We start from the raw sequence: 27162 nt of genomic DNA, 5'->3' as shown, positions 1-27162 counted from the left end.
AGGCGTGTTCTGAAGGGGGGTGTAGGGCGCAGGGGGGCTCAGCCGGCTCTCCACAGGCTCGCTGTGGGTGGTTTGCACGTCTCATTCTGTGAGCAGGGAGGGCCAGCTGGCCTGGGTGGATCTCTAGATGCCAGCCCCAGGGTGGCTCCAAGTGGTGGACCCCAGTGTCCCCGGCAGACCCGGGCACCCTGGCACGTTGGACCCTAGGGTGTCCCCTGCAGACCCCAGGACAACCCAGCCCACCCTCCTCTCGCCCTCTTGCACAGAGGCAGCGCCGTGCCTGGTACGTGGCTTGCAGAACGTGGACGTCTTTGCGGGGGAGGTGGCCACGTTCTCCTGCGAGGTGTCCCGTGCGGGTGGGCCGGAGGCCCGCTGGTGGCTGGATGGGACCCTGCTGCAGGACAGCCCCCAGAGTGCCATCTGCGTGCGTGATGGGACCCTCCACTCCCTCACGCTCTCGGGTCTGGGGGTCGCCGACTCGGGCACTGTCACCTACCGTGCGGGGCCCCTGGTCTCCACGGCCAAGTTGTTGGTCAAAGGTATCAGCTGACGAGACCCCTCCCCTCGCTGGCGCTCCTGCACCTGCTGCCACCGCACGCTTCCTGCAGTCTCCTGGGGCGGGAGGTCAAGGACTGGCCCCCAGGCCAAAGACTGGACATTGCTCCACACTTGTCATGGGCGCATGCGGCTGGCAGGCTGCCGTCCCATGTCGTGGATGACTTGGAGTGACGAAACTGGAAGCTGACCGCACGCCCACCTGCTCTGTAGGGGCCTGGGCGCTGCTGCCACCTGGCTGCCACTCTGCGCTGCACTTCTCTCGGGCGCACACCCAGATGGCAGCCTGGAGGCGAGGACAGCCTTCCTGGTCCCGCCCGTCTTGCACCGTCCCTGCTCTAGGCTGCTTCCCCTGCTGCGGGCTTGGTCGGGGTCTTGTGCTCTTCTGGGAAAGAGCGAGCCATTGGGGAGGGTAGTGGGCTGCCAGGGACCCCTGAACCCATTTGCAGTGGGGGCGTCGGGCGCTCCTGGGACAGCCCCCCGGCGGGGCTCCACCTGGTGTGTTTGCTGATGGGCCTCCTCTGCACTCATGCAGAGTAAACGTGGACGTTCACCCGGGTCCAAGGGGTGAACCATTTGTTGACTCGGATTTCGGCAGGTGGAGATGGGATGGAGGCCCTGGGGGGTCGGTGAGGCCCACGGAGGAGGGACAAGTTGGGCTGGGGGTACCACATGCCCAGCGGAGTCTGTGAACCCTGAGGAGTCCCGAGGGCTTTCAGGAGGGGGCACTGTGTCCCTGCTGGGGCAACGTGTGCCCCAGGCCTCGGGGGGGCTCAAGGGGCAAGAAGGGCCCGGCAGATGGAGGCCAAGCCGACGGTGCCGTCTGCCATGGGTGGGGCATGTGGGGCGAGGTTTGCCCCACATGGAGGGCCTGGGCACCGCGGAGGGTCCCGCTCCCACCACAGCCCCAAGCTTGCTTGCTGCTGAGCTGCCTACGCTGACCGCAGGGGGGCGGGCTGCGGCCACACCGCTCCGGCTGACGCGTGCCCGGCGTGTCGGCCGACAGATCCCGTGGTGGAGGTGGTCAGTGCCATGCAGGACCTGGCGGTGGAGGAGGGCCGCCCGGCCGAGCTCCTCTGCCAGTACTCGAGGCCTGTGCAGGCCACATGGAAGATGGACGAGCAGGAGGTGCGGGCCGACGGGCGCCGCGTCGTCATAGAGCAGGACTGGACGGTGGCCAGGCTGTCCTTCCAGCCGGCCTTGCCCTGCGACAGCGGCATCTATTCTTGTGAGGCCGCGGGCACCCGCGTGGTGGCCCTGCTGCAAGTGGAAGGTGAGGCGGCCCGGCGGGCAGCCCCAGGCCCAGCACGGCTTCAGCATGGCTTGAGCCGAGCCGTCCTGGAGGAATGGCAGGTGGCGACAGCCAGCGCCATGTGACCATACTAGAAAGAAGGATTCCAGCAGGTGGATCCTGCTGAAGCTGCGCTGGGCTCTGAGCCCACCCACCCAGGACCCCCCCCCCGCCAAGTGGCCTGATAGGACAGGGCAGCTGGAAAAATCCTGGGCAGAGGCTGCACTGAAGAACCTGTATCCTAGACAGCCAAGGAAATAGAGGCAGGCAGGGCAGGGCAGCCGGCGGGCTGTGTCCTAGAATGGAGGATGGGCGCTGGGCTGAGCTCCCCGAGGTCCGAGTTCAGACCCCAGCTCTTCCCCTTCCCTGGCTGGTCACTCAGAGGACGCTCCGAGTCCTGTGCCCCCCTCTGCAACATTGCACCACACGCTGTGGGGGGACCGAGTGTGGGGGACAGTGGGCTGCAGCTCCTGCTGGGGAAGGGGTGTCACTTGGCTGCGACCACTTCCTTATTTGGGAAAATCTGAACGTTCCAGTGGTGAGTGAGCTGGAGGGTGGGGGCAATTGTCAGGGGGCTGTCCAAGCCGGCATGAGCAGGTGGGACTGGTCCCAGCCACTGGCCGCCTGAGGTCATGCCAGCCCCATTGACTCACAAGTTCAACAAGCAATTTTTTTAAATACTTTCTTTTGGCTCCTAGGGGCACAGCAGGGAACATACAAAACTCCCGCCCTTCAGGGCAGCGTCCCTGTGGGAGACGGAGGACAGGTGAAGGAGCTGTGGGAGGGCTGCAGTGGGCAGAGCAGAGCCTTCGGGGCCTCGGGGAGAACAGAGCGCAGGGCAGTGGGAGGCGCAGGGAGGCACCCAGGGGCTCACTGCTGCTTTAAAATTTGGGATTTTATTGAAACCAAGCAGCTGTCACATTCTCAGATGGGAAGTGAGGAGGTGAGCCCCAGCAGTGACTGCATGTCCGACCCTCCCCCTTGTCACTCCCGCCCCCTCCCATCGTAGCCAGAGCAGCTGCAGCCCAGATCTGGCTGGTCCCCAGCCGTCCATCCGGCTGTCCACCGGGCCGTCCACCCGAGCACGGTGGAGACGTGGGACACACTCCCAAGGCCCTGCTGGCACTGTCTGTTCTGACAGGTTGGGCCGGGACGAGGGAGAGTCTGGTTTGTGGTGTAAGCAGCCCAGGGCCAGAAAGGTGGCCCGGAGAGGGACGTGGATGGGCCCTGTGGGTCCTCTGCTCTGAGATACCCTCCTCCCTTCACCCCCTGGGTCTCCCGTCCAGAGCAGACACCCCTGCCCGTGGGGTGTGTGGACTCTGTGGACAAGCTGGGAGGGAGCATCAGGGCTGTGTGCGGGCTCCGTTTGGGGTGTGTACCCCAGAGAGCAGTTGGGGCTGTGGGCCTGGACCTTGGGCCAGGCTGTCCCCATCCCTCAGCTCAGTGACCACAGTGGCTCCTGGCTGTCCCGTGGGTCAAGGCCAGACCTCCCCAGCATCCAGGCCAGCCCTGGGTCACCTAGTGCTCCTTTCCTGCCTGACTGTACACCCTGCCGTCAGCCCCCCACCTGGCCCCTTACATCCTTCACCCCGCAGGTCTGGCTCCCTACTGCCCCCGTGCACCTTCCTTTACTCCCATCCTTGGGTCCCCTCCTGTCACTCCCCTGCCTGGACACCTCCCCTACCAGCTCAGTCATGACCACCCTCCAGATGCACCTCCTCCAGGAAGCTCCCTGGACTGTGCACTAGCATCACCTGCAGTACCGGTGGACTGTCGTTGGAAGGGGCCTTGGGAGTTGGCAAGCCCCCGTGGCTAGGCACTGAGTTCACGGCTTCCATGAAAATCGGGTGGCCACTTATTACAGACTCATGGACTGTGTGTACAGGAGAAATAGAGAGGGGTGCTGCTTTAGGGCCGAGGTCTCTGGTCCACTGGGTGAGCAGCAGCCCTGCAGGCCTGACAGCACTGGCTGGGGGCCCGAGGAAAGGGGGCGGGATCCTGAGCTGGAACCAGCAAGGGGCGCTGGGGTTTGAGTCCGGCTGTGGCTCCGGAGTTTCCAGTCTGTTGTCTCACGAACGCTGTGAGGCTTCTCACCTGTTGGGGGGGGGGGCCCAGGGCTGGTGATGGTGTCGGGAGGGCACTGCGGCGCCTCCGCGTGGACACCGAGTGCCGCCCTCCTTGTGGCCACATTCTATTCAGCCCTGTGTCCTGCGGGGGGTGGGGGGCTTTCCCACGTGACTTCGGGGGTAGGGGGCGCCCTGGGCCGGAGGAGGCCCGCGCTCCTGAGCCGTCCCCTCCCCGCAGCCAAGAACACGGTGGTGCGGGGCCTGGAGAACGTGGAGGCGCCCGAGGGCGGCGAGGCGCTGTTCGAGTGCCAGCTGTCCCGGCCCGAGGTGGCCGCCCACACCTGGCTGCTGGACGACGAGCCAGTGCGTACCTCCGAGGACGCCGAGGTGGTTTACTTCGAGAACGGCCTGCGGCACCTGCTGCTGCTCAAAAACCTGCGGCCGCAGGACAGCTGCCGGGTGACCTTCCTGGCGGGGGACGTGGTGACGTCGGCCTTCCTCACCGTCAGAGGTAAGGGGCGCGGGGCCGGGGCCCCGGGGTGGGCGTGAGCCTCTGAGGCCCCTCCCACTGGGGAGGGTGGTGCTGGGGCCGCGGGGCGGGCCGTTGGTCTCAGACCCCTCCCACCAATCACCTAGCTGCGGAGGTGCGGGGGGTGTGTGACCGCGGTGGGGGCCTGGGTCTCTGAGAACCCTCCCTCCCGAGGCTGGGCCGCCTCCTCTTTCAGGGGGCGGGGGCTGTGGGAGGGGTGGTCTGGGGGTCTCCGAGACCCCCGGAGGCCGCCCCTCGGCCCTGCGCTCACCCCCCACACCCCGCCCCGCAGGCTGGCGCCTGGAGGTCCTGGAGCCCCCGCGGGACGCGGCCGTGCCGGCCGGGGGGCAGGCCCGCTTCAGCTGCACGCTCAGCGAGGCGGTGCCGGTGGGCGAGGCCACCTGGTACGTGAACGGCGCCGCGGTGCAGCCGGACGACGCCGACTGGACGGTCACGGCCGACGGCAGCCGGCACGCCCTGCTGCTGCACCGCGCCCGGCAGCACCATGCTGGCGAGGTCACCTTCGCCGCCCGCGACGCCGTGGCCTCCGCGCGGCTCAGCGTGCTGGGTGTGTGCTCGTGCCACCCGCTGCGGCTGGGGTCCGGGGCTCTGCGGGGGTGACGGGGGGTGGAGAGGGAGCGGCTCCAGCCCCGGAGGCTCCGGTGGCCCCCACGCTGCGCGGGTTCTAGGCAGTGTCTCTCTGTGACTCCAGCGCACGACCCTGGCTCCCTGAGACGGCCAGGCACCGGGCACAGCGGCTCACAGGCCTGGGGGGTGGCCCGCCCAGCACCCTCACTGCGCCCCAGAACCAGACCCCAGGGCGGGCAGAGCTGGGGCTGACCGGCCCCCTCTCCTCAGGCCTCCCCGACCCCCCAGAGGACGCTGAGGTGGTGGGGCGCAGCGGCAGCTCCGTGACGCTGTCCTGGGTGGCACCCGCAAGCGATGGCGGTGGCGGTCTCTGCGGCTATCGGGTGGAGATGAAGGCGGCGGCCACCGGCGAGTGGCGGCTGTGCCACGAGCTGGTGCCGGGGCCGGAGTGTGTGGTGGACGGCCTGGTCCCCGGGGAGACCTACCGCTTCCGCGTGGCAGCCGTGGGCCCCGCGGGCACCGGGGAGCCCGTGTACCTGCCTCAGACTGTGAGGCTCGGTGAGTTGTGCTCTCTGCCCGCTGGTGAGGGGGGGGGTCCCGCCTGGAGGCTCAAGCCCTCCCAAGCTGAGAGCCTGGGGCCCGTCCTTGCTGATGCGCTTGTTCGGCCTGGGGCGCTGTTCCCAGCAGAGCCGGTGGAGCCCGCGTCTGCGCCTCCCGTCCAGAGCCGGCAGGTGGCCGTCGGCGAGGAAGTGCGTTTGGTGTGTGAGGTGGCTGAGGCCGGCGAGGTCGTCTGGCTGAAGGGGGTGGAGCCCATCCAGCCCAGCGAGCGCTTGCAGGTTCTCACCCAAGGTCAGCAGCAGACGCTGGTGATCAGGGGCTTCTCCGCGGAGGACCAGGGCGAGTACCGCTGTGGCCCCATCGCAGGACCGGCCTCCGCTGTGGCCACCACCTTCCAGGGTGTGTCCTCCTGGGGCCCAGTGTGGGGGGGCTGGGGCGTTGGGGTGGGCTGGCCCTCCAGGCATGGGCTGGCCCTCCAGGCATGGGGTCCTTGTGGGGAGATGCACAGACCCCGTGTGGCTCAGCCTTGTGTCAGAACCCGTATCCGTGGCATTTCAGGCCGCCTCCCTCTGAGTGGGGTCTTGGCCAACGTAGGCCTTGGTTCCCACTCATGGTCCCTTAAGTTTTCAGGTCTTTGCACTCCAAGCCTCCCCTGTTCTCTGAGCTGCCTCTCCCCTGCCCTGAGCCCTCCTTTCTTCACTCTGACCCGTGCCTGCACTGACCCTGGCACTGCCTCTCCATGCCTATCTTCTCCCTGCCCTGCGATAAGATCCTGGAGGTTCTGGGCCTCCTCTCACACAACAGAAGAAGAGGAGCAAGGCGGGCCCAGTCTGAGCTGGCAGAGCCCTCTCTGTGCTGATGGTCTCGTACTCCATGCAGGAGGTAGACTGGGGCCTCGCCTGATCAAGGAAAGCTGAGATCTAGAGAGGGCCGTTCAGAGCCTCTAAAGCCTCAAACAGTGTGCTGTCAGAGCTCTCTGGGGGCCAGGCAAGCAGCAGAGGCCTGTCCAGGGGAACCACGGTCAGCAGCCAAGGCTGGTCTGGGATCCGGCTCCGTCCCAGCCTGGCTGACCAGTCTCCTATCCTCCTTAGTGGTGCTGACCCCGGGATCAGGGGATGAGGCCCCGACGCAGCCCAGCTTGCCCCCAGAGGCGGCCCAGGAGGGTGACCTGCACTTGCTGTGGGAGGCCCTGGCCCGGAAGCGCCGCATGAGCCGCGAGCCCACTCTGGACTCCATCAGCGAGCTGCCCGAGGAGGACGGACGCCTGCAGCGCCTGCGGCAGGAGGCAGAGGAGGTGGCCCCCGACCTCTCCGAGGACTACTCCACAGCCGACGAGCTGACACGCACTGGCGAGGCTGATCTCTCCCACACCAGCTCTGATGATGAGTCCCGGGCGGGAACTCCTTCCCTGGTTACCTACCTCAAGAAGGCCGGGAGGCCCGGTGCCTCACCACTGGCCAGCAAGGTGAGCCTCCAGCTTGGCCTGCAAGGAGAGGCCTGGGTGTCTCAAATCTTCCCTACTCATCCATTGTCCATCCATGCATTATCCATCCCCCATGCGTTTATCTGTCTGTCTGTTCATCTACCATCCATTTATTCATCCAGTCACCCCCCCACGTATCTGTCATCCGTCTACCATCTGTCATCCATTCATGCATCATCCGTCCACCACCCAGCCATCTGTCCATCCACCATCCATCCGCCCATCCATCCATTCATCCACTCTTCCTGCACACGTTCACCCTGTTGTAGGTTTACTTGTCAGCTCTATCCATTCACGTATCCACCCATCTACCTACCTATCTATTCGTCCATCCATCCATTTACCCACCCACCTGTCCATCCGTTTACCGTCTCTGTACTTGGTCATCTGTTCATATATTTATCTATCGGCTTGTTTACCCACCTGTCCTTCCAACTATCCATCCATTTGCTATCCACTCATCTATTTATCTACCTATCCATCCTTCCATCATGCACCCATGGCATCCATCCACCCATCCTTTCTCCTTCCGCCCACTTGTCCACCATCCACCCATCCAAGTGGCTGTTAAAACCTTTTCTGAAGAGCTGGAACTGGCCTCTTTGGGGTGTTCCTTGCAACTGTGTCAGTCCCAGTCTGGGTGACCACGGAGAGTGATTTCAGGGAGGGTAGGCTTGCTTTTTGGCAGCAGTAGGAGCCATCAGGCATCCAGGCTCAATGAAGGTGGTGTGGTTGCCAGCAGGCAGGAGGCAGAGTGGCGTGCGGGAGGGAGATGTGGAGCTGGAGTGGCAGACCCAGCCCTGCTGCCAGCCCTGCCCTGTGTGCCCCTGCTCCGTCCTTCCCCGTCCTGGGCTTTGATTTTCCTACCTCCCCTGTACACACAGGTTGGGGTCCCAGCAGCCCCGTCTGGGAAGCCACAGGAGCAGCAGGAGCAGCCAGCCGCAGTGCGCCCACCGCCAGGAGACCTGAGCACGGAGGACCTGGGTGGCCCATCCATGGACAAGGCAGCCGTGAAAATCCAGGCTGCCTTCAAGGGCTACAAGGTCCGGAAGGAGATGAAGCAGCAGGAGGGACCTGTGTTCTGCCGCACGTTTGGGGACACTGAGGTGCAGGTGGGAGATGTCCTGCGTCTGGAGTGTGTGGTGACCAGCAAGGCAGACGTGCATGCCCGCTGGCTGAAGGACGGCGTGGAGCTGACCGACGGCCGGCACCACCACATCGACCAGCTTGGGGATGGCACCTGCTCTCTGCTGGTCACCGGCCTGGGCCATGCAGATGCCGGCCGCTACACCTGTCAGGTGAGCAGCAAGTTTGGCCACGTGGCCCACAGCGCTTGTGTGGTGGTCAGCGGGACGGAGAGTGAGGCTGAGAGTTCCTCCGGGGGCGAACTGGACGATGCCTTCCGCCGGGCCGCCCGGCGGCTGCACCGCCTCTTCTGCACCAAGGGCTCAGAGGAGGTTTCAGACGAGGAGATCTTCCTCAGCGCAGACGAGGGCACCGCGGAGCCGGAGGAGCCTGGAGACTGGCAGAGCTACCGTGAAGATGAGCACTTTGTTTGCATCCGCTTCGAGGAGGTTGCTGAGGCCCAGCGGGCGGCCGCCCGCTTCCGGGAGATGTTCGGCACGATGGGCATCGGGGTGGACATCAGCCTCTCAGAGCAAGGCCCTCAGGGGGTGGAGATGCGCATCGGGAAGGTTGCCCCTGCCTTTGCAGCTCCTCTGGAGCCAGTGCCCAGCTTGCTGACCGTGGAGGCCGGTGAGTCTGCCAGCCGCCTGAGTTGGGGTGGGGAGAGAGGAGAGGCAAAGCTGGCTGTGGTGACCAGGGTCAGCTGAGCTCTTGGGGAGCTGGCTGAGCTCCAGCTTCGGGCCCTTCGCAGATGCAGCCCACTGGGCTGGGAGGAGCCCTGACTCTGGGGTTAGACAGAGCTCAACCTACATCCCAGCTCTGCTTACTGCTAGGGGCTTCTCTGAGCCTCACTTGTTAAACAGGTGTGTGAATGCTGACTTTCTAGAGGTCTTTCTTCCCCCGTGAGGGTTCGAGATACAACCTGTTTAGAAGGTGGAGTTCCTTGTAGTGTAGTCCTCGTGCCGTCTCCTGCTCTAGCAACTAAAATTAATTTAAAAGCCGTTTTACCGTTTACTCGTATCTCCCTAGAAACAGCAAAGACGGTGTCACTAATAACCCACAGCACCATGTCTTGAAACCTCCCTTCTCCAGTTTTGAGCCACTCTTGCACCTCCAGGCCCTGACTCCCATCCCACATGGCCTTGGTCTCCCCCTTACCGCCCCCTCCTTCCCGTTTCTCATCTGCTGTCCCTCTGGCCTCGTGGTAGCTCAGGAACCGGGCCGGCAGGGAGAGGATTCTCCTGGGGAGTCAGGAATAGCTGGTGGGAACAGAACTCTGCTTAGCCCCTGGGTCTGTGGGCACTCCCGCCTGAAGGGGTGCTGTGCAGATCGTGCATGTGGAACGAGGCAGCTGGGGCCATCCAGGGGCAGCCTGGGGTAACTCCCTGCACTCCCTGCCCGTCCCTCCCAGCCCCTGTGTTCCTGACTGAGCTACAGAATCAGGAGGTGCAGGACGGGTACCCCGTAAGCTTCGACTGTGTGGTGACGGGCCAGCCGGTGCCCAGTGTGCGTTGGTTCAAGGACGGGAGGGTGCTGGAGGAGGACGACCACTACATGATCAGTGAGGACCAGCAGGGCGGCCACCAGCTCATCATCACGGCCGTGGTGCCGGCAGACATGGGCGTCTACCGCTGCCTGGCCGAGAACAGCGTGGGTGTGTCTTCCACCAAGGCAGAACTTCGTGTGGACCGTGAGTGCCGCTGTCCGGGTTTGATGGCCCCTGGGTGGGCGGCGTGGGGGCTCTGGCCAGGAGGGGCAATGCTGGGTTGGAGGATAGTCCAGAGAGCGTTGGTCTCGGCCAGACAGGATTTGGGGCCTCGATGTCCTGTGGCAGATGGAGAGTTCTTTGGGAGCCCCCTGGGGTGTGGTGGGGGCCTTATCTCCTTGAGAGGCGTCCAGGCTGGGGAGGTGCCCCAGGGCACAGTGGGTGGTTAATGGCACTGTGGGATAACAAGAAATACTTATTTGGTCTTTGTCCCTGGTTCCTGGCACGCAGCTCCTAATTCCTTTAAATTTCCTGAGTGACAAGGGGAAGGGGGTGACCTTTGTTCTAATGCAGAGACTCCTGATGGGCCCCTAGACAGCTTCAGGATGGAGGATGGTGGCCAGGACCCCTACAAATATGTCCACTGGTTTTTGACAAAAGTGCAGAAGCAATTAATTGGAGGAATAGAATTTCATCAGATGGTGTGGAGTAGTTTGGACATTCATAGGCAAAAAAATGAACCTCGACCTTATACGAAAATTAACTCAAAATGGATTACATACTTAAATGTAAAATATAAAACTATAAAACTTCTAGAGAAACAATAGGAGGAAATCTTCAGGAAATTAGAGCTAGGAGAAGACTTCTCAGACTTGACGCTAAAGCAACGCCCGTAAAAGGAAAAAGTGGTAAACTGGACCGCCTCCAAGTTAAAAACTCCTGCTCTGAGAAAGATCTGGTGTTAAGAAGGAGGAACTATCTGCAAACCACAGATCCAATAAAGGACTTTTATCCAAAATATATAAAGAATGCTCAACATTAAACAGTAAAAAATTGTTGAAAATCCAGTTAGGATAGGAGCACAAGACACATCCACACGTCCGTGGGAGGACGCACAGGTGCAGAGGAGCACACGGAAGATGCTCAGGCATCGTCAGCCATCAGGGAGATGCAGGTCAAAGCCCCAGCGAGATGTCATTGTGCACTGATCAGGATGGCTGAAGTAAGAAATGGTGACGGCCCCAAATGCAGATGAAACGGGGTCCCCCGTGCACTGCTGGTGGGGATGTAGAATGGTGCGGCCGCTCTGGAAAACAGTGTGGCGGTTTTTTTTTTACAAAACTAACCATGTAGTTACCATACTACCCCAAAATTGCTTTTTGGGGTGTTTATCCCAGAAAAATGAAAACTCAAATTCGTAATACAACTTGTTCCCAAATGCTCATAGCAGCTTTATTCCTAATAGCCAAAAACTGGTAACGACCCAGCTGTCCTTCAGTGGGTGAACAGTTCAACTGTGGACGGATATTCTGTGGAATATGACTCGGTAAGGAAAGGGAAGGAGTTATTGACATATGCAGCAGCTGTGATAAGACTGCATTTTGTTGCACAAAATTAAACACACACACTCAGTGGAGTTTGTGTGAAACTTGTGAAATCTGAACAAGGTCGAGGGAGATGTCAGTGTCAGTTTTCATAGTTAGGAGAGGAGTGAGCGTTGCTGTAAGCTGGGTGAAGGGTATGTAGGGTCTCTGCATTATTTCTTAGAACAGCCTGAGAATCTACAATTCTCTCAAAATAAAAAGGAAAAACACACAACAAGAACATCCCGAGAATAAAGAGGAAACAACCTGGTGAAGATTATTTGTAACATGTAAACTTGAGGATTTTTTTTTAAAAAGCAGTGGAAAAAAAGGTCACAAAAGAACAAAAAAAAAGGCCAATGTATGAAAAAGAAAGTTGAACCGATGTGTGAAGAAATGCAAACCAAAAACATAATTTTGTTACTCAAACTGCCAAAGATTTCTTAAAAGATAATGGGTATTATTCTCAGGGCTTGCAGTAAGTGAGAATTCACAGCCTGCTGGTAAACGAATTTGTGTTAATGGTACAAGTTTTCAATGAAGAATTTAATCAAAACAGTATTTGAGACAGTCTTATTTCTAAAAAAAAAAACTAGGTATACAAAAATATGTGTACGTCTCTTGAATTGCAGTTACTTATATTAGCAAATAAAAACCTAATCTAGATGTCTAAATAGCAAGGGATTGGTTAAACACGTTATGACAAAAAACCCCACAACAATAACAAGCAGTCGATCACCTTAAGTAAGAACCTGTCTTATCTGTTTACGCAGGAGGTTCTGTTTCCATGCTCTCATTTTGCCGTGTACGTCTAGATTTCTATCTGGTGTCACTTGCTTTCTGCTTGAAGGACATCTTTTAACATTTTTTTGTAGTATGGGCATGCTGGAATTCTTTCTTTTCTATGTATGCTTTTGTATGTCTGGAAAAAAATGTGTTTATTTTGCTCTTGTTTTTGCAAGATGTTTTTGCTAGGACAGTTTTTCTCTCCATAGTGGAACGGTGTGGCTGCACCGTCTAGTAGCTTGCGTTGTTTCCGCTGAGAAATGTGATGTCATTCTTATCTTTGCTTCTCTGTACATAATTTGTGTTTTCTATTGGGATTTTAAAATTTTTAGATGTTTGCACCCCGTAAAATTCACCATTTTAAAATGTGCAATGTCGTGGTTTTTGGTATATTCACGAGGTTGTGCAACCATTACTGCCATCTAATTTCAGAACACTTCCGTCATCCCAGAACAAAACCCCATACCACTGTCTGTCACTCCCCATTCCACTGGAAACCACTAATCTACTTTCTATCTCTGTGGGTTTGCCTGTTCTGAACATTTCATATAAATGGAATCATATGGTGTGTGGCCTTTTGTGCCTGACTTCTGTCACCGAGCGTGTTTCCAAGATCTGTCCATGTTGTAGCTTTTGTCGGTACTTCGTTGCCTTTTATGGCTGGGGAATATCCCATTGCGTATGGACTGTTTATCCACTCATTGGATGGTCTGTATGCATTTATTGTTTGGGCTGTTAGGAACAATACTGCTGTGAACACTCATGTACAAGTTTCTGCCTGGACGTCTGTTTTCGCTTCTCTTGGGTCTGTACTTAGGAGTGGAATTACTGGATCGTATGGTAACCCTATGTTTAGCTTTTACAGGAACTGACCAACTGTTTTCCAAAGTGGCCACACCATTTTACCTTCTCACCAGCAACGTACAAGTGTTCCAATTTTTCCATGTCTTCACCAAAACTTGTTAGTCTTTTTGATAATAGCCATCCTAGTGGGTGTGAAGTGGTGTCTCATTGTGGTTTTGATTTGCATTTCCCTAACGACTAATGATGGTGAGCATCCTTACATGTGCTTATTGGCTTTTTGTATGTCTTTTTTGAAGAAATATGTGTTCACATCCTTTGTGCATTGTTAAATTGAGTCATCTTTTGATTTTGAGTTGTAAGAATTCTTTCTATGTGCTGGGTGCAGCACATATCAGATAGATGATCTATTATCAGATAGATGATTTTTTAGTGTTTTCTCCCATTCTGTCGGCTGTCTTTTCCCTTTCTTGACAGATCCTATGATGCATGAAGGTTCTTAATTTTGAGGAAGTCCAGTTCATCCACTTTTTCTTTGGTTGCTAGTTCTTTAGTTGTCATGTCTAAGACTCCCCTGCCTAATCCAAGGTTATAAAGATTTACACTTATGTTTTCTTCTAAGGGTTTTATAGTTTGAGCTCTTATACTTAGGTCTTTGGTCCATTTTGAGTTAATTTTTGTATATGGTGTGAGGTAAGGGCCCAAATTCATTCTTTTGACGTGGATATCCAATTGTCCCAGCACCATTTGTTGAAGACTTTTTTCCTTCATAAAAATGTCTTGGAACTCTTGTCAAAAACTAACCTCCATTAAATGTATGGGTTTATTTCTGCGCTCTCGATTCTGTCCCATTGATGTAAACGTCTGTCTTGATGCTGGGGCCGTACTGTTGTGATTACTGTAGCTTTGTGGTGAGTTTTGAAACCTAGAAGTGTGAGTCCTCCAACTTTGTTCTTTTTCAAGATCGTTTTGAACATTCCGGGTCTCTTGCATTTTATGTGAGTTTTAGGATCACCTTGTCAATTTCTGCTAAAATGGTTTGAATATTTTTTAAGATTTCCTGTTTATCGCTGGTTTTGAGTGATTTGATTATGATATTCTTCGGTGCACTTTTCTTCGTGTTCCCTTGTGCTTGCTGTTAATTGAGCTTCTTGGAACTTGGGGTTTATGATTTTCATTGGAATTTTTGTTGGCGGTTATTTCTTCGAATGTTTTTCCTTTCGCCTGATTTGGGGACCTCAGTTACACATACGTCAAGCCTCTCGAGGTTGTTTTACGGCTCACGGGTACTCTTTTTGCTTTTAAAGATTCGTTTTTCTCTGTGCATTTCATCCTGGGCACGTCCACGACTCTTTTCCTCTGTGACGTGTAATCTGCTCTTTGTCCTGCCCCTCGTATTTTTGTATCTGTAGAAGTTCCACTTAAGTCTTTTTAATATAGTCTACGTCCCTGCTTAACTTCTTGAGCACATCAGCACGGTTCTGCCTGTTTTCGTGTCTGTCTCTGCCGTCCTGATGCCTGCCGGTCCTGGCTTGGTCCGGCTGAGTGACTCTCTCCACGAGCCGGTGCTGCTCTCCTGCCTCCTGGTGTGTCTCGCCCTCTCTCCCTCAACGTCTGACACTGAGTCTGACCCTGTTGGGAGCCGGGTATTTTGTGTTTCTGCAGGTCCTATGGGGCTTTGTTCTGGGCACAGTGAGTTCCTGGGAAGCAGTTGACCCTTTGGGTCTGGCTGTGTGGTTGTGTGGTGTCGTGCACACAGTGTGGGTCCAGGCTGCTCCTGCCGTGTCCTGGGCGAGAGCTTCCTGAGCCCCCCGCCGGCACCCTCTGCAGCCTTGTGTCCCTCCATCTGTTTCCTCTGGTCCTGTCTCATGGTTCTTTCCTCCCGCGCCGTGCGGAGCGGTGCTCTACCGAGTCCTCGAGGGGCTTTCTCTGTGCAGCTTTCTCTTCTCTGGTTTTCTGTCCTGTGGCCTCCAGCTGCCTTCGTCTCCCAGGATGGTAGCTCTGTCTCCTCAACTCAGAGTCTGCCTCAGTTTCCCCTCCTGGGCCTGGAAACTCAAGGCAGGCAGCTGGGGCAATCACAGGGCTCACTTCTGTTTCCTCTCTCTAATGGATCACTCCTTCACTCACTTAATGCCAAGTGACCTGAAAACCATTTCGATGATTCTGCACCCAATTCCGATGTGAGGGTTCTTTACCCACACCAAGCAATTGTGCGCCTCCCGCTGGGGGTCCTACAATTCAACTCCATTCTGACACTGTCTGCCTGGAGGTGGCGTCAGATCTCACAGGTACAGGGCGCAGTCCCACAAGACCACCCCACTTCAGACGCCAATCACAAGTCCAGGTGTCCCCTGTGCTTCTGACCGACTGGCTCTAGATCAGGAGCCCCTCCTAGCGTTGGATTAGTTCACTGGAACGGCTCACAGAACTCAGGAAACATTTCACTTACTGGATCCCTGGTTTACCATGAAAGGATATAACTCAGGAACAGCCAGATGAAGAGAGGCAGAGGGCAGGTCTGGGGAAAGGGCTCAGAGTTTCCACACCCTCTCCAGGGCAGCCACCCCTCCCAGCACCTCCACGCGTCCATCAGCCCAGAAGCTCTCAGAACCCGTCGTTTTGAGTTTTCTGAAGACCTCATTACACAGGCATGACTGATGAAATCACTGGCCACTGGTGATTGATTGACCCTCCAGCCCTCTCCCCTCCCCAGGGGTCAGGGGGTGGGACTTAACGTTCCAGCCCTCTAATCACAGGGTCAGTTCCCCTGGTGACCAGCCCTTATCCTTAGGTGTGGTCCAAAAGTCATCTCATTAACATAACAAAAGGAACTTTTTCAGCTCTCATCACTTAGGAAATTCCAAGGGTTTCAGGACCTCTGTGCCAGGAACGGGTCGGGTCGCGACCAAATAAATATTTCTTTCTTTCTTTTGTTTTCTTTTTGTGAGGAAGATCAGCCCTGAGCTAACATCCATGCCAATCCTCCTCTTTTTGCTGAGGAAGACCAGCCCTGAGCTAACATCTATTGCCAATCCTCCTCCTTTTTTTTTTTTTTCCCTTTTTCTCCCCAAAGCCCCAGTAGATAGTTGTATGTCATAGTTGCACATCCCTCTAGTTGCTGTACGTGGGACGCCGCCACAGCATGGCGGGACAAGCAGTGCGTTGTTGCGCGCCCAGGATCCGAACCCAGGCCGCCAGTAGCGGAGCGCATGCACTTAACGCTAAGCCATGGGGCCGGCCCCCCAAATAAATTTTTCTTATGATAAATCACAATGTCACAAGCATTGTTTCATGTATTTTGTTTGTTTTGGCAGTTTCAGGGGGGAAGGCGTCTTAGTTGCAGCTGCTGTAACATAGTACCACAGACTGGGAGGCTTACAAACTACAGAAGTTGCTTCCTCACAGTCTGGAGGCTGGAAACCTGAGTCTGGGAGCCAGCAGGGCTGGGTTCTGGGAGGGCTCTCTTCCGAGTTGCAGACAGCTGTCTTCTCTGTGTCCTCTGTGGTGGAGGTGGCAAAGGCGCTCTCTGGGGTCCCTCTTATAAGGGCACTGATCCCATCACGGGGGCTCCACCCTGGTGACCTAAGCACCTCCCAAAGGCCCCACCTCCCAATACCGTCATATTGAGGATGAGGATTCAGCATATGAATTTTGGGGGACACAGACATTCAGCCCATAACAGAGGGCAAACCCAGTCCCTGTTTTTCCATTGTGGCTGGAAATGGAAGCCCCGGCGGGGTTCGGAGGCCATTCTTGCTCTCCACTAGAGTGGAACTGGGAGAGGCTGCCCCTGGCCCTGCCTGCCACTTAGGAAGCCCAGAGTCATCTCCTGTCTACGATCTGTTGGGTTTTGCAGTTAGTTACAGGCCTGGAAACTTGACGGGGACAGTGTGGGGGCAGGGAGGGGACACAGGGTAGCCGTGTCCCCTGTGACTTCTGGCTCAGGAGTTGAGTGGCTCCCAGGGACGGCTGTGTAGTGAGAACCAGGTGGCCTCTGGGGCGGGGCCCAGGCCGGGGCAGGTGGGGTACAGGTCTCGCTCCAGCTCCCCCTCTCATCCCCAGTGACCAGCACCGACTACGAGACGGCTGCCGATGCTACCGAGACGTCGTCCTACTTCAGCGCCCAAGGCTACCTGTCCAGGTGGGGGCCAGGCAGAGGTGGGCAGTACCCTGCGAGCTGGCGGCCCCTGGCCCCAGGTGGGGAGTGGTGATGCTGGCTTGGAATGACTGAGGCCGAATCCTGGAGCCTTCAACTGGGCCACAGCAGTCTCTGTCCAGCCAGCAGGACCTCCAAAGCTATCTGTGCCTGACCCCGGTCCCCTCCTGCTCCCTCACTGGTCCACTTCACTACTGCCCCTTCTCTGTTCTCCCTGCCAGCCGGGAGCAAGAGGGCACAGAATCCTCAGAGGAAGGGCAGCTGCCCCAGGTGGTGGAGGAGCTGAAAGACCTCCAGGTGGCCCCTGGCACACGCCTGGCCAAGTTCCAACTCAAGGTCAAAGGTGAGGGAGAGAGGGCCAGAGAGCCAGGAGCTGCCTCCTACCAGCAGAAGTTGGGCAGTCACTGGTGGCCCAGGGGTCTCTGAGGAACCCCCTCTCTGGGCCATGTGGAGGGCAGGGTGCCCACTGGGTGGTGGCTCTGTGCTGACCACTCCCCCTATGGCCCCAGGCTACCCGGCGCCCCGCCTGTACTGGTTCAAGGACGGGCAGCCCCTGACCACATCTGAGCACATCCGCATGGCCGACAGGAAGACCCTGCACACCCTGGAGATCGTCTCAGTCACCAGCGAGGACGCTGGCCAGTACTCAGCCTACATCAGCAACACCGTGGGCGCTGCCTACTCTTCTGCGCAGCTGCTGGTCCAAGGTGGGTACTGGGGCACTGGGCAGAGGCCGGCATCCACACCCGGGCTGATGTCCACCTACGTGCTGCCTGGGGCCGCGCCCAGTGGTCATCACCCATGTGCAGAAGCATCATAGGTGGCCAGAAGCTGGCCCCAGGAAGCATGTGTCCTTGGGGGGCATGGGGCCCGTGCACGCTGACCGGCAAGCAGGCTGGCCACTGATGTAGACCCAGGCGAGCGTGTGGCCCACAGTAGACCATTAGGAATAGAGATCTGAGCTTCCTTATGCTCCAAAGTTCTGAGCACTGCAGGGTGACTCCCCTGCAGGGTCTGTGGCCAGGCTGCCCTGGATGAGGGGCCAGCGCTGCCCAGAGCTCCCCTTGCCCTCCAGTGTGACCTCCAAGTGTTGGCTCCAGGGTGACTCCCCAGATTCCTGAGGCTGCACAGGGTCCGGTCCCTGTGCCCTCTTGGCTTTCCACACCTGAGTGTGAATTCCACTGCCGCACGGCCAGGTTCAGGAAAGGTGTTGTGTGTGGGAGTGGGCGGGGCTGCCCTGGGGACCCCCTCCCCACCCAGCAGGGCCACCAGCCTAGGGAGGGAGGCGCCCTCATGCCACAGGTCTCACTTCTGTGCCTCCTTCAGGCCCCAACGAACCAGAGGAGAAGCCGGCGTTAGGTGAGCTGACTCTTGACAGGCAGAGGTGGGGAGGAGGGTGGCGGGGGGCACCTAGGGCTCCACAAGGGTGTGTGAGGGGGTGACCCCACAGGTAGAGGAGACTGGGCAGGTGGAGGCTGGGCCTTGGCAGTGGGACAGCACCAGGTGTCCCTCGAGGCCCCGGAGCCCACCCCCTCACGGAGCTGGGACCTTGTTCGTGCTCCCCACCAGCTGCCCCATGTCTCCCCAGATGTGCAACAACAGCTGGTGCCACCCCGCTTCCTGGAGAAGTTCACACCCAAGAAGGTGAAAAAGGGCGCCAACATCACTTTCTCTGTGAAGGTGGAAGGTAAAGCACTCCTGCCCCCGTCCCCACCGGGCGCCCCCGGGAGGCCCCAGGCAGATCCCCCCCATCCCCACTGAGGACACCCTGGGAGGCTCAGAGGCGACCCCCTTTCCCAGAGCCCTCCTCCTGGTTTGGGGGATGGCTGCACTGTCCACTCCTGCTTGCAGGACACCCTGCCCCGGCCGTGCACTGGCTGCGGGAGGAGGCGGAGCAGGGCGTGCTGTGGATTGGCCGTGACACGCCAGGCTACACGGTGGCCAGCTCCGCGCAGCAGCACAGCCTGGTCCTGCTGGATGTGGGCCGACAGCACCAGGGCACCTACACCTGCATTGCCAGCAACGCCGCCGGCCAGGCCCTCTGCTCCGCCAGCCTGCACATCTCTGGCCGTGAGTGGGCGTGGGTGACCGGTGGGGAGGGGTAAGGGGTCTGGGGCCTCCTAGGGACACACTGCCCCTCTCTCAGACCCCTGCCCAGACCCCTCTCTCCTCTGCCCTCCCAGAGCGGGGAGACCCCGAGCGCAGAGCCCCAGGGTCCAGCTCCCACCCCCTGCCCTGTGGGCTCCGCTCAGCCGGCCAAGACCCTCCCAGAAGCCCCCTGCTGCCCTGAGTGGTTTCTTCCCGGCATGTGCAGGCCCTCTGAGGGCTGATGAGTCAAGCACAGACCTCGTTCCTGTCCCCACCCCTGGCCGGGTGACTGTGGCCCGAGTTGTGACGCCAGGCACAGCCCCTCCTTGGGGGTCTGGATGTGCAGCGTCAAGGCCCCTGGGGCGGCCCAGACATCCTAGGTGGGGGTTTGCACCCGAATCAGCTCGGCAGAGGCCGGGGGTCATCCTGGTGGCTCACCTTGCTCTCCTGACAGTGTCCAAGGAGGCCGGGGCGGCGGAGGAGCAGGCCGGGGTGAAGGAGGCCCTCATGTCCACCTTCCTGCAGGGGTGAGAGCCGGCCGGCCATGGTGGGGCCAGGAGCAGGGGCCTGGGAGTGGGGGTCAGAGCTGCTGCTGGGGAGGGAACCCTGTCCTGGCCGCAGCCCAGCTCTACCCTTGCGCCAGCCCCCGTCCCTGTCTGTGCCTCCATCGCAAAAGGAAGGCTTTTTGGTGCCCTGACTGCAGCATCCTGGCCCCGTCCCCAGACCCTCTTTCTTGCAGTAGCTCCCCGCCAAGGGTGTGGGGAGGTGGGTCTGCCCCAGACCCCTCAGGACACCCCCTCCCCGCTTTAGGGCCCAAGCCGTCTTTGCACAGATGTCGGAACCTGCAGGCTTCGCTGACCTTGCCGGGCAGAGGAAAGGTACCAGCTGGGTGGTATTCACAGGGCTGAAGTAGCTGAGGCCCCCATGCCGGGGTGGGGTGTGGAGGAGGCGGCCTGCTGTCAGGCCCCAGACGCACAAGGCTCCTTTCAGACACCGTGGCTCCAGAAACGCCTGCTCATCCAGCTCTGAGCTAGGGCTCTGTGCCCTCTGGTAACCCTGATTCTGAGCCGTGGTTGGTCTCGGGGCCGTTTCTGAGCCTTGTGGATCTGGGACCCCGAGAGGCCCCAGGGTCCGGGCCAGCCTTGGCTCAGTGCTCACATCCAGCAGGATGTGTGGACGCCCCGCCTGGGTGTGGACACTGCCAAGTCAGGGCTGGTCTGGGGTGGGGGTGGTGCATGGAGGCGGGTGCCGGCTGTGCCGCCGGCCAGGCTGCTCTGTCCCCAGCGCCCCCTCCCATCCTCCAAGTGTGGTCCCACGTGTCTGGCGCTTTCTGGCCACCCATGCGAGGGTCTCCCAGAACCTAGGTGTATTTTTAACATTTTTACGGAAAATCCTGAGTCTGCACAGAAGTAGACAGGAGAGGCCTATGCACCCTGCATGCCTGTCACCCACCTTCGGGGTCACTTCTTGGTTGACCTATCCTGCCCCCTGCTGTTCCCTGCACCGCCCCCCACAGGCACCTCATTCACCCTTAACCCTGAGTCCGCACAAAAGGTCCGACTTCTGTCACGCAGACTCTAAACCATCAAATCTTAGGTCCCCCAGCCCCTGCCTTCAGTGTCCAGAACCTGCCCCCGTCTCCCACCCCCTGGCTGAGCTGCCCCTGCCTCCTGCCCGCTCCTGAGCCCCTTCCCAGACCAGTGGCCATGTGGCCACTGCGAATGGATGCGGCACAAACCCGCTTGGCCCCCAGGCTCCAAGCTCTTCCCCCAGCCTGACGGCCAGTCTGACCTCTACCCAGTGTGGCTCTCAGTGCCCTTGCCCACTGCCCTGCAGCCACACCGGCCACCCGCTGTCCCCCTGGCCGCCCACTGTCTCATGACCACGCAGCATCCCTGACTGCTGCTGTCCCACTCCCCGGACGCTGCTTCCCTGTGTTCACGGCTCCTCTGTCCATCACACCTCGGCTCAGATGCCCTTGAGCTGGCTCGGCCCCTAGTCCTGGTCAGCCCTGCCCGCTTCCCATGGCGCTGGCCCAGGGTCTGTGCGTCCTTGTCTCCCATGACCCATGAGCCCAGGACGGGCTTGGAGGGGTGCTCGGGCACTTCTGTGAGGCGCACGGCCAGCTGAGCTAGAGTCTGGCCCCCAGGAGAGCCCCTGGTGGCAGAGGCCCGGGGCCACCTGTCCCTAGCTGAGTTGGGCACGGAGGAGTTCCTGCAGAAGCTCACCTCACAGATCACGGAGATGGTATCGGCCAAGATCACGCAAGGTGAGGGTGCCGACCGGGAGCAAGGCTGGGGGGCCGGTCTTCTCCCTGCCCACACCCTGGAGACCCACAGGGAGAGGGCTTGGGGGGCCGGCCCTTCCCAGGTGTCACAAGCCCTGTGCCCCCCAGGCAAGCTGCAGGTGCCGGGAGGTGACAGCGACGAGGAGTCCAAGACGCCGTCTGCGTCCCCGCGGCACGGCCGTTCGCGTCCCTCCTCCAGCGTCCAGGAGTCATCCTCAGAGTCGGAGGATGGGGACTCCCGGGGCGAGGTGCGGGCGCGGGTGGGGGGCTGGGGGACACGCACCTGAGTGGCCAACATCATCACCACGACCCAGGATACCCCATCACCTCCAGAGGTTCCCCGTTGCCCTTTGAGGGGGCCCCACCCAGCACCGGTGACAGGATTTCCATCAGCAGAGACGGGTGGGACCTGTTCTAGGACTTCATGGGCTCTCATAATGGCTCCTTCCTCGCCACTTAATGTTGGAGATCCTGCTGTCTGGGGCCTCGGGAGGCCTGTGGGCCCCTCTCCGGTACCCCTTCCTGTGGGGTCTCTGGGGGGCCGTCTGGGGCCTTGGGAAGCCCAGCTGGCCCCTCTCCAGGGCCCCCTCCCTCTGGGGTCTGTGGGGGGCTGTCGGGCCTTGGGAGGCCCTGCTGTCCCCTCTCCGGGTCCGACTCAGCACCCCCCCACAGATCTTTGACATCTACGTGGTCACGGCTGACTATGTGCCCCTGGGTGCTGAGCAGGACGCCATCTCGCTGCGGGAGGGCCAGTACGTGGAGGTGCTGGACTCAGCCCACCCGCTGCGCTGGCTTGTGCGCACCAAGCCCACCAAGTCTAGCCCCTCGCGGCAAGGCTGGGTGTCCCCCGCCTACCTGGACAGGCGGCTCAAGGTACCTGGACAGCGGGTGGTGGGTCCGGGGATAGCTGTCCCCCCATGAGGGCGGGAGCCTGACCTCACAGGTCAGGGTCAGAGCTCAGGCTGCCTGCGACCCCTCGCGTTTCTCACCAGCTGTCACCCGAGTGGGGGCCTGCCGAGGGCCCTGAGTTCCCTGGGGAGGCTGTGTCTGAGGACGAGTACAAGACGAGGCTGAGGTGAGGGGTCGCCGGGCCTTGAGGTGGTTGGGGTCCTGCAGGGCCTCTGAGGTGCTAATTCTGCGAGAGCCTCCCAGCCGGCCCCGCACCAGCGACACCTGTCTGGCCACTCCGTGTGGCGGGGGGCTTGTTGGGGGTGTGGCCTTTCTGAAAGTGGGCGGCGGGCTGCACACGCTGCAGAGGTGGCCCTCCCGGTTCCAGCAGCTGAGCCTCAGGGTCTTTCCCCACTTTGCCTTCCAGCTCCGTCATCCAGGAGCTGCTGAGCTCGGAGGAGGCCTTTGTGGGCAGGCTGCAGTTCCTGCAGAGCCACCACATGCGGCACCTGGACCGCTGCCCCCACGCACCCCCCGCCGTGGCCAGCCAGAAGGCGGTCATCTTCCGAAACGTGCAGGACATTAGCCACTTCCACAGCAGGTGGGAAGGCAGGGCGGGCCTCAGGTGTGCGCACACGCACGGTCGCACACGGGGACACACGGGTGCCCTCGGACACAGGCATGAACTCATGTGCGTGTGGACACACAGGACGCACGTACCCACGCGTGCACATTCACATGCATGCAGACACGTGCACCTGGACACGCACACGTGGACACGTGCCCCCGTGGGGCTGGGAGGTGCGGGGATGGGCAGGAGCCTGGGAGGGAGAGCATTTGTGCACCTGATTTACCTGTTGGCCCCCATGCCCTGTACAAGGACACATGCGCTTGGCTTACCCATGCGGGTGCCTGCTGCAACCCACGTTCATGGGCACGCCCCAGGAAGTTGCGCACACGTCCACCTGTGCACACCAGCACACGTGCACGTGCTCTCACACGTGGTGACATGAGTACACAGCACAGTCCGACACGCATGCCTGCATGCTTGTGTGCACAAGTGTACACGTGCACACATGCTTACACGTGCATCCAGCACACGTGTGCATGCCTATTCCTGCACACAGCAGGCATGCACATGCAGGCACGCCCTCACATACTGCACACGTGTGACCCCCCACAGCCCAGCACGCTCTCTCTCGGGAACCCGGCACTGGGCAGGAGGCTGTTTCTTCCCAACACTAGGGCTCAGGGCTGGGTCTGGGGTTGTGAGTGGGGGTCCTGGGGTCAGCCCTCACCTGACCACTGGCCCCTTTGTGGCAGCTTCCTGCGGGAGCTGCAGAGCTGCGACACGGACGATGACGTGGCCATGTGCTTCATCAAGAACCAGGCGGCCTTTGAGAAGTATCTGGAGTTCTTGGTGGGCCGGGTGCAGGCCGAGGCGGTGGTGGTCAGCACGGCCGTGCAGGAGTTCTACAAGGTGCCCCCTGCCCTGATGGGGGCCCGTCAGCCCTACCCCTGCCCCCGCATCAGTGCTGGCCCTGGCTCTGAGCTCCTCTTCCTTTACCCTGCCTAGGTCCCCTCAGCCTGCCCGGGCCCCCCGGGCCTTAGCTTAGCGAGAAAAGCAGGCAGAGTCCCCGAAGCTCTGCTCACCTGTCAGTGAGGCAGGCCATCGCCCGGGGTGGGGTGAGGCCCTCCGGGGTGTGGGGGACTGCGTGTGCGTGTGCACCCCCGGGGCCCCAAACACCAGCTCTGGGGCTCTGATGACACGGGCTGTCCGGGGCTGCGTGTTCTGGCCCCGAACGCCACCCTGCGATCCCCACAGAAATACGCCGAGGAGGAGCTGTCGGCCGCAGACCCCTCGCAGCCACCCCCGCCTCCCCTGCAGCACTTCCTGGAGCAGCCGGTGCAGCGGCTCCAGCAGTACCAGGCCCTGCTCAAGGTAGGTGGGGCCAGCAGGGCACTGCGGGGCCACACACCCCCCCCCCGCCCAGCCACCCCCAGACACGCTCTGACCCACCGTCTCTGCAGGAGCTGATCCGCAACAAGGCGCGGAACGGGCAGAACTGTGCACTGCTGGAGCAGGCCTATGCGGTGGTGTCGGCCCTGCCCCAGCGTGCCGAGAACCAGCTGCACGTGTCGCTCATGGAGAACTACCCAGGCACCCTGGAGGCCCTGGGCGAGCCCATCCGCCAGGTCCAGGGGCCGGGGGCGCGGCGGAGGGCCTGGGCAGGGCGACGGGGTGGTGGGGGCCGTGTCAGGGGCTGCACCGCAGGCTGGGCCCAGCTGACCGCAGGCTGACCGCTCCCCCAGGGCCACTTCATCGTATGGGAGGGGGCGCCGGGTGCACGGATGCCCTGGAAGGGCCACCACCGGCACGTCTTCCTGTTCCGCCACCACCTGGTGGTCTGCAAGCCCAGGCGTGACTCGCGCACCGACACCTTCAGCTACGTCTTCCGGAACATGATGAAGGTTTGCAGGGCACCGGCCCAGCCTGGCGGGGAGGGGGCAGGGGGCCCTGCAGGGCGGGTGGAGGCTGGCGGCTGATCCTGCGGCCAGGACCCCGTCCATGGTGACTGAGCCTCAGCGTGTGTCTGCGTCCTGCCCCCACAGCTGAGCAGCATCGACCTGAATGACCAGGTGGAGGGGGATGACCGCGCCTTCGAGATCTGGCACGAGCGGGAGGACTCGGTGCGCAAGTACCTGCTGCAGGCGCGGACGGTCATCGCCAAGAACTCCTGGGTGAAGGAGATTTGCGGCATCCAGCAGCGCCTGGCCCTTCCCGTCTGGCGTGAGTGCCGGGCCCTGGCGGCGAGGCCTGACGGGGGACTCGAACCTTTCAGCCTTGCCGCCTGCCCGGGTGGCACCAGGAAGGGGCTCCATCCTGGGGCAAACGGCTCCCTCTCCGCTCTGTCAGCTCAGCTTCTCGGGAGCCCTGAGCTGGGGTGTCGGGCCGGCCCTGACCCGAGTGTGGGGAACCTCGGGGAGACTAGGGAGCCCCAGCACAGGGCAGCACCCAGCCGGGGTGAGGGGATGTGAAGGGCCCAGCAGCACTGGTTCTGCTTCCTCACCTGGAACAGAGAGAGGCTCCCCTTTCAACATGCCCTCCTTCTCCACAGTCCCCACTGTGCCTCAATATCCACCCAGCCTGCCTCCCTCACCCTGATTCTTATCCAGGCCCCAGTGTGGGATCCTGGGCAAAAGATCGCAAGGGATGGTGGTCGAGCAACCACACCCTGGGTCGTGGGGCTTCTGGCCCTACCAGGGATGCACCTGAGAGCACTGGTGAGTCCCCCACGGAGCGCTCAAGGCCTGGTGTGTGTGTGCGTGTCCCCAGGTCCCCCAGATTTCGAAGAGGAGCTGGCTGACTGCACGGCTGAGCTGGGTGAGACGGTCAAGCTGGCCTGCCGTGTGACGGGCACACCCAAGCCCATCGTCAGCTGGTACAAAGGTAGGCCCTGGTGCCCAGGGATGCGGACCCTGCAGCAGGCAAGAGCCGCCCAGGCTGGGCAGGGGCCCAGGACCCAGGGTGGGGCCTGGTTGGGGCTGGGCATGAGGGACAGGCCTCCTGTTCTGGTTGCCTGCCCCCAAATCACAGACAGCCTGGCGGGGGTGCACAGTGGACGAGAAGGGGCAGGCGAAGGGTGTGCATCCGTGTTTCTGACGCAGTGAGCCTGCCCGCCGCCGAGTCTTGCTTCTTAGCTGTCACTTGACCAGTTTGCACTGAATGCCAGGTCCCGCTGCAAGTGCGGGGGAAACAGCAGCGAACAGGCTGGCAAACCCTGTCCGAGGGGGCTGACCTTCTAGGGGAGGAGACAGACGACAAGCAGGCAGACAAACGCGTGATGTGAAGTGGGGAAGTGACAAGGCGGCCAGGGAAGTAAGGCATAGTGCGGAGCAGAGAGTGATGGCAGCCAGGCCCCTCCCAGGTGGACCATTGGGAACTGGGCAGCGAGGCAGCCAGAGGGGAGGTTGGGGAGGTAGGGGCCACGGCGGGGGGTCTCATATTTGCCTTTGCAGGTGATGGAGCTGCAGAGTTTGGGGGTCCCCACAGCCACCCTCACTTATCATACTAGCTGCAAGGTGGGGGGTCCCAAGACCACCTTCACTCTGACACCAAGGTGGGGTGCCCCAAGACCACCTTCGGGTTCACTGATTCGCTGGAAGGACTCCCAGAACTCAGCAGAGCCGTCCTGCTCAGGGTTCCGTTGATAGCACAGGAAGGGAAGAGGCACTCGGGGCGGGCCCGGGCAGAGTCTGGGCGTCCTCTGTGGGGGCGTGTGGGTGGCGCCTGCTTCTCCTGCGTTGATATGTGGCCGCACTTGGAGTGTGGCCAACCAGGGCCACTCACTGAGCCCTCGCGTCCGGGGTTGTGTTGGGGGTCATTCTCGTACCGTGCTGACCACCGCCCCTCCAGAGGTCAAGGTGACGCGCGTGGCCCAGAGCCCCCACCCTAAATCACCACGTAGCGTAACTGTCTGGAGTGGTCCGAGGCCTCCAGGTGAACCAGGACGCTCTTGTCGGGGGTCGTCTGGGCTCGCGGGTCAGCCTTTCCGCTGGCAGATAAGCCCCTGAGTCCCCAGTTCAGTCTGAATAACCGAGTCCAGCCCTGGTTTTGGAGGAGCCATCCCAGGCAGTCAGTCTCTGGTGCCCTACTCGACCACCACCAGCCAGGGGCATTTGTCCGCCGAGGAACGGCTAAGGGTGAGGTTGGAGAGGACACAGGGGTGTTTTGCTGGAACACGCAGGAGGGGCCATCCTGAGTCCCTCGGTCAGCGCCGCAGGCTGGAGCCGTGGGTACAGCAGCTGTTTCCTGGTGGCGGCTTGGGCGAGCCATCCCTGAGGTCTTCCTTCTGAAGCGGGGCCCACTGCCCCACGTCCTGAGGTCCTGG

General features: G+C 60.4%; 1 protein-coding gene across 1 annotated transcript in view; it reads left to right on the top strand.

Annotated features, from left to right (window-relative positions):
• Positions 1-27162, top strand: part of OBSCN (obscurin, cytoskeletal calmodulin and titin-interacting RhoGEF) — a 143032-nt gene that overhangs the window by 85565 nt on the left and 30305 nt on the right. The window contains exons 51-77 of the mRNA XM_087430249.1: positions 267-539; positions 1562-1828; positions 4151-4423; positions 4734-5009; positions 5300-5986; positions 6679-7052; positions 7955-8825; positions 9607-9885; positions 16914-16992; positions 17229-17350; positions 17517-17714; positions 18334-18366; positions 18596-18694; positions 18859-19077; positions 19550-19622; positions 19906-19973; positions 21245-21364; positions 21491-21630; positions 22055-22255; positions 22375-22457; positions 22698-22871; positions 23594-23750; positions 24096-24212; positions 24302-24466; positions 24584-24742; positions 24884-25061; positions 25608-25721. Of these exons, the coding sequence (XP_087286375.1) occupies positions 267-539; positions 1562-1828; positions 4151-4423; positions 4734-5009; positions 5300-5986; positions 6679-7052; positions 7955-8825; positions 9607-9885; positions 16914-16992; positions 17229-17350; positions 17517-17714; positions 18334-18366; positions 18596-18694; positions 18859-19077; positions 19550-19622; positions 19906-19973; positions 21245-21364; positions 21491-21630; positions 22055-22255; positions 22375-22457; positions 22698-22871; positions 23594-23750; positions 24096-24212; positions 24302-24466; positions 24584-24742; positions 24884-25061; positions 25608-25721 (5799 nt within the window). The remainder of the gene's footprint in view (positions 1-266; positions 540-1561; positions 1829-4150; positions 4424-4733; positions 5010-5299; positions 5987-6678; positions 7053-7954; positions 8826-9606; positions 9886-16913; positions 16993-17228; positions 17351-17516; positions 17715-18333; positions 18367-18595; positions 18695-18858; positions 19078-19549; positions 19623-19905; positions 19974-21244; positions 21365-21490; positions 21631-22054; positions 22256-22374; positions 22458-22697; positions 22872-23593; positions 23751-24095; positions 24213-24301; positions 24467-24583; positions 24743-24883; positions 25062-25607; positions 25722-27162) is intronic.

Source organism: Ceratotherium simum, chromosome 4 (genome assembly GCF_057802395.1).
Source record: "Ceratotherium simum simum isolate JZ-2026a chromosome 4, ASM5780239v1, whole genome shotgun sequence".
In the NCBI taxonomy this organism is placed as follows: Eukaryota; Metazoa; Chordata; class Mammalia; order Perissodactyla; family Rhinocerotidae; genus Ceratotherium; species Ceratotherium simum.
This window is presented reverse-complemented; position numbering and strand designations above follow the sequence as displayed.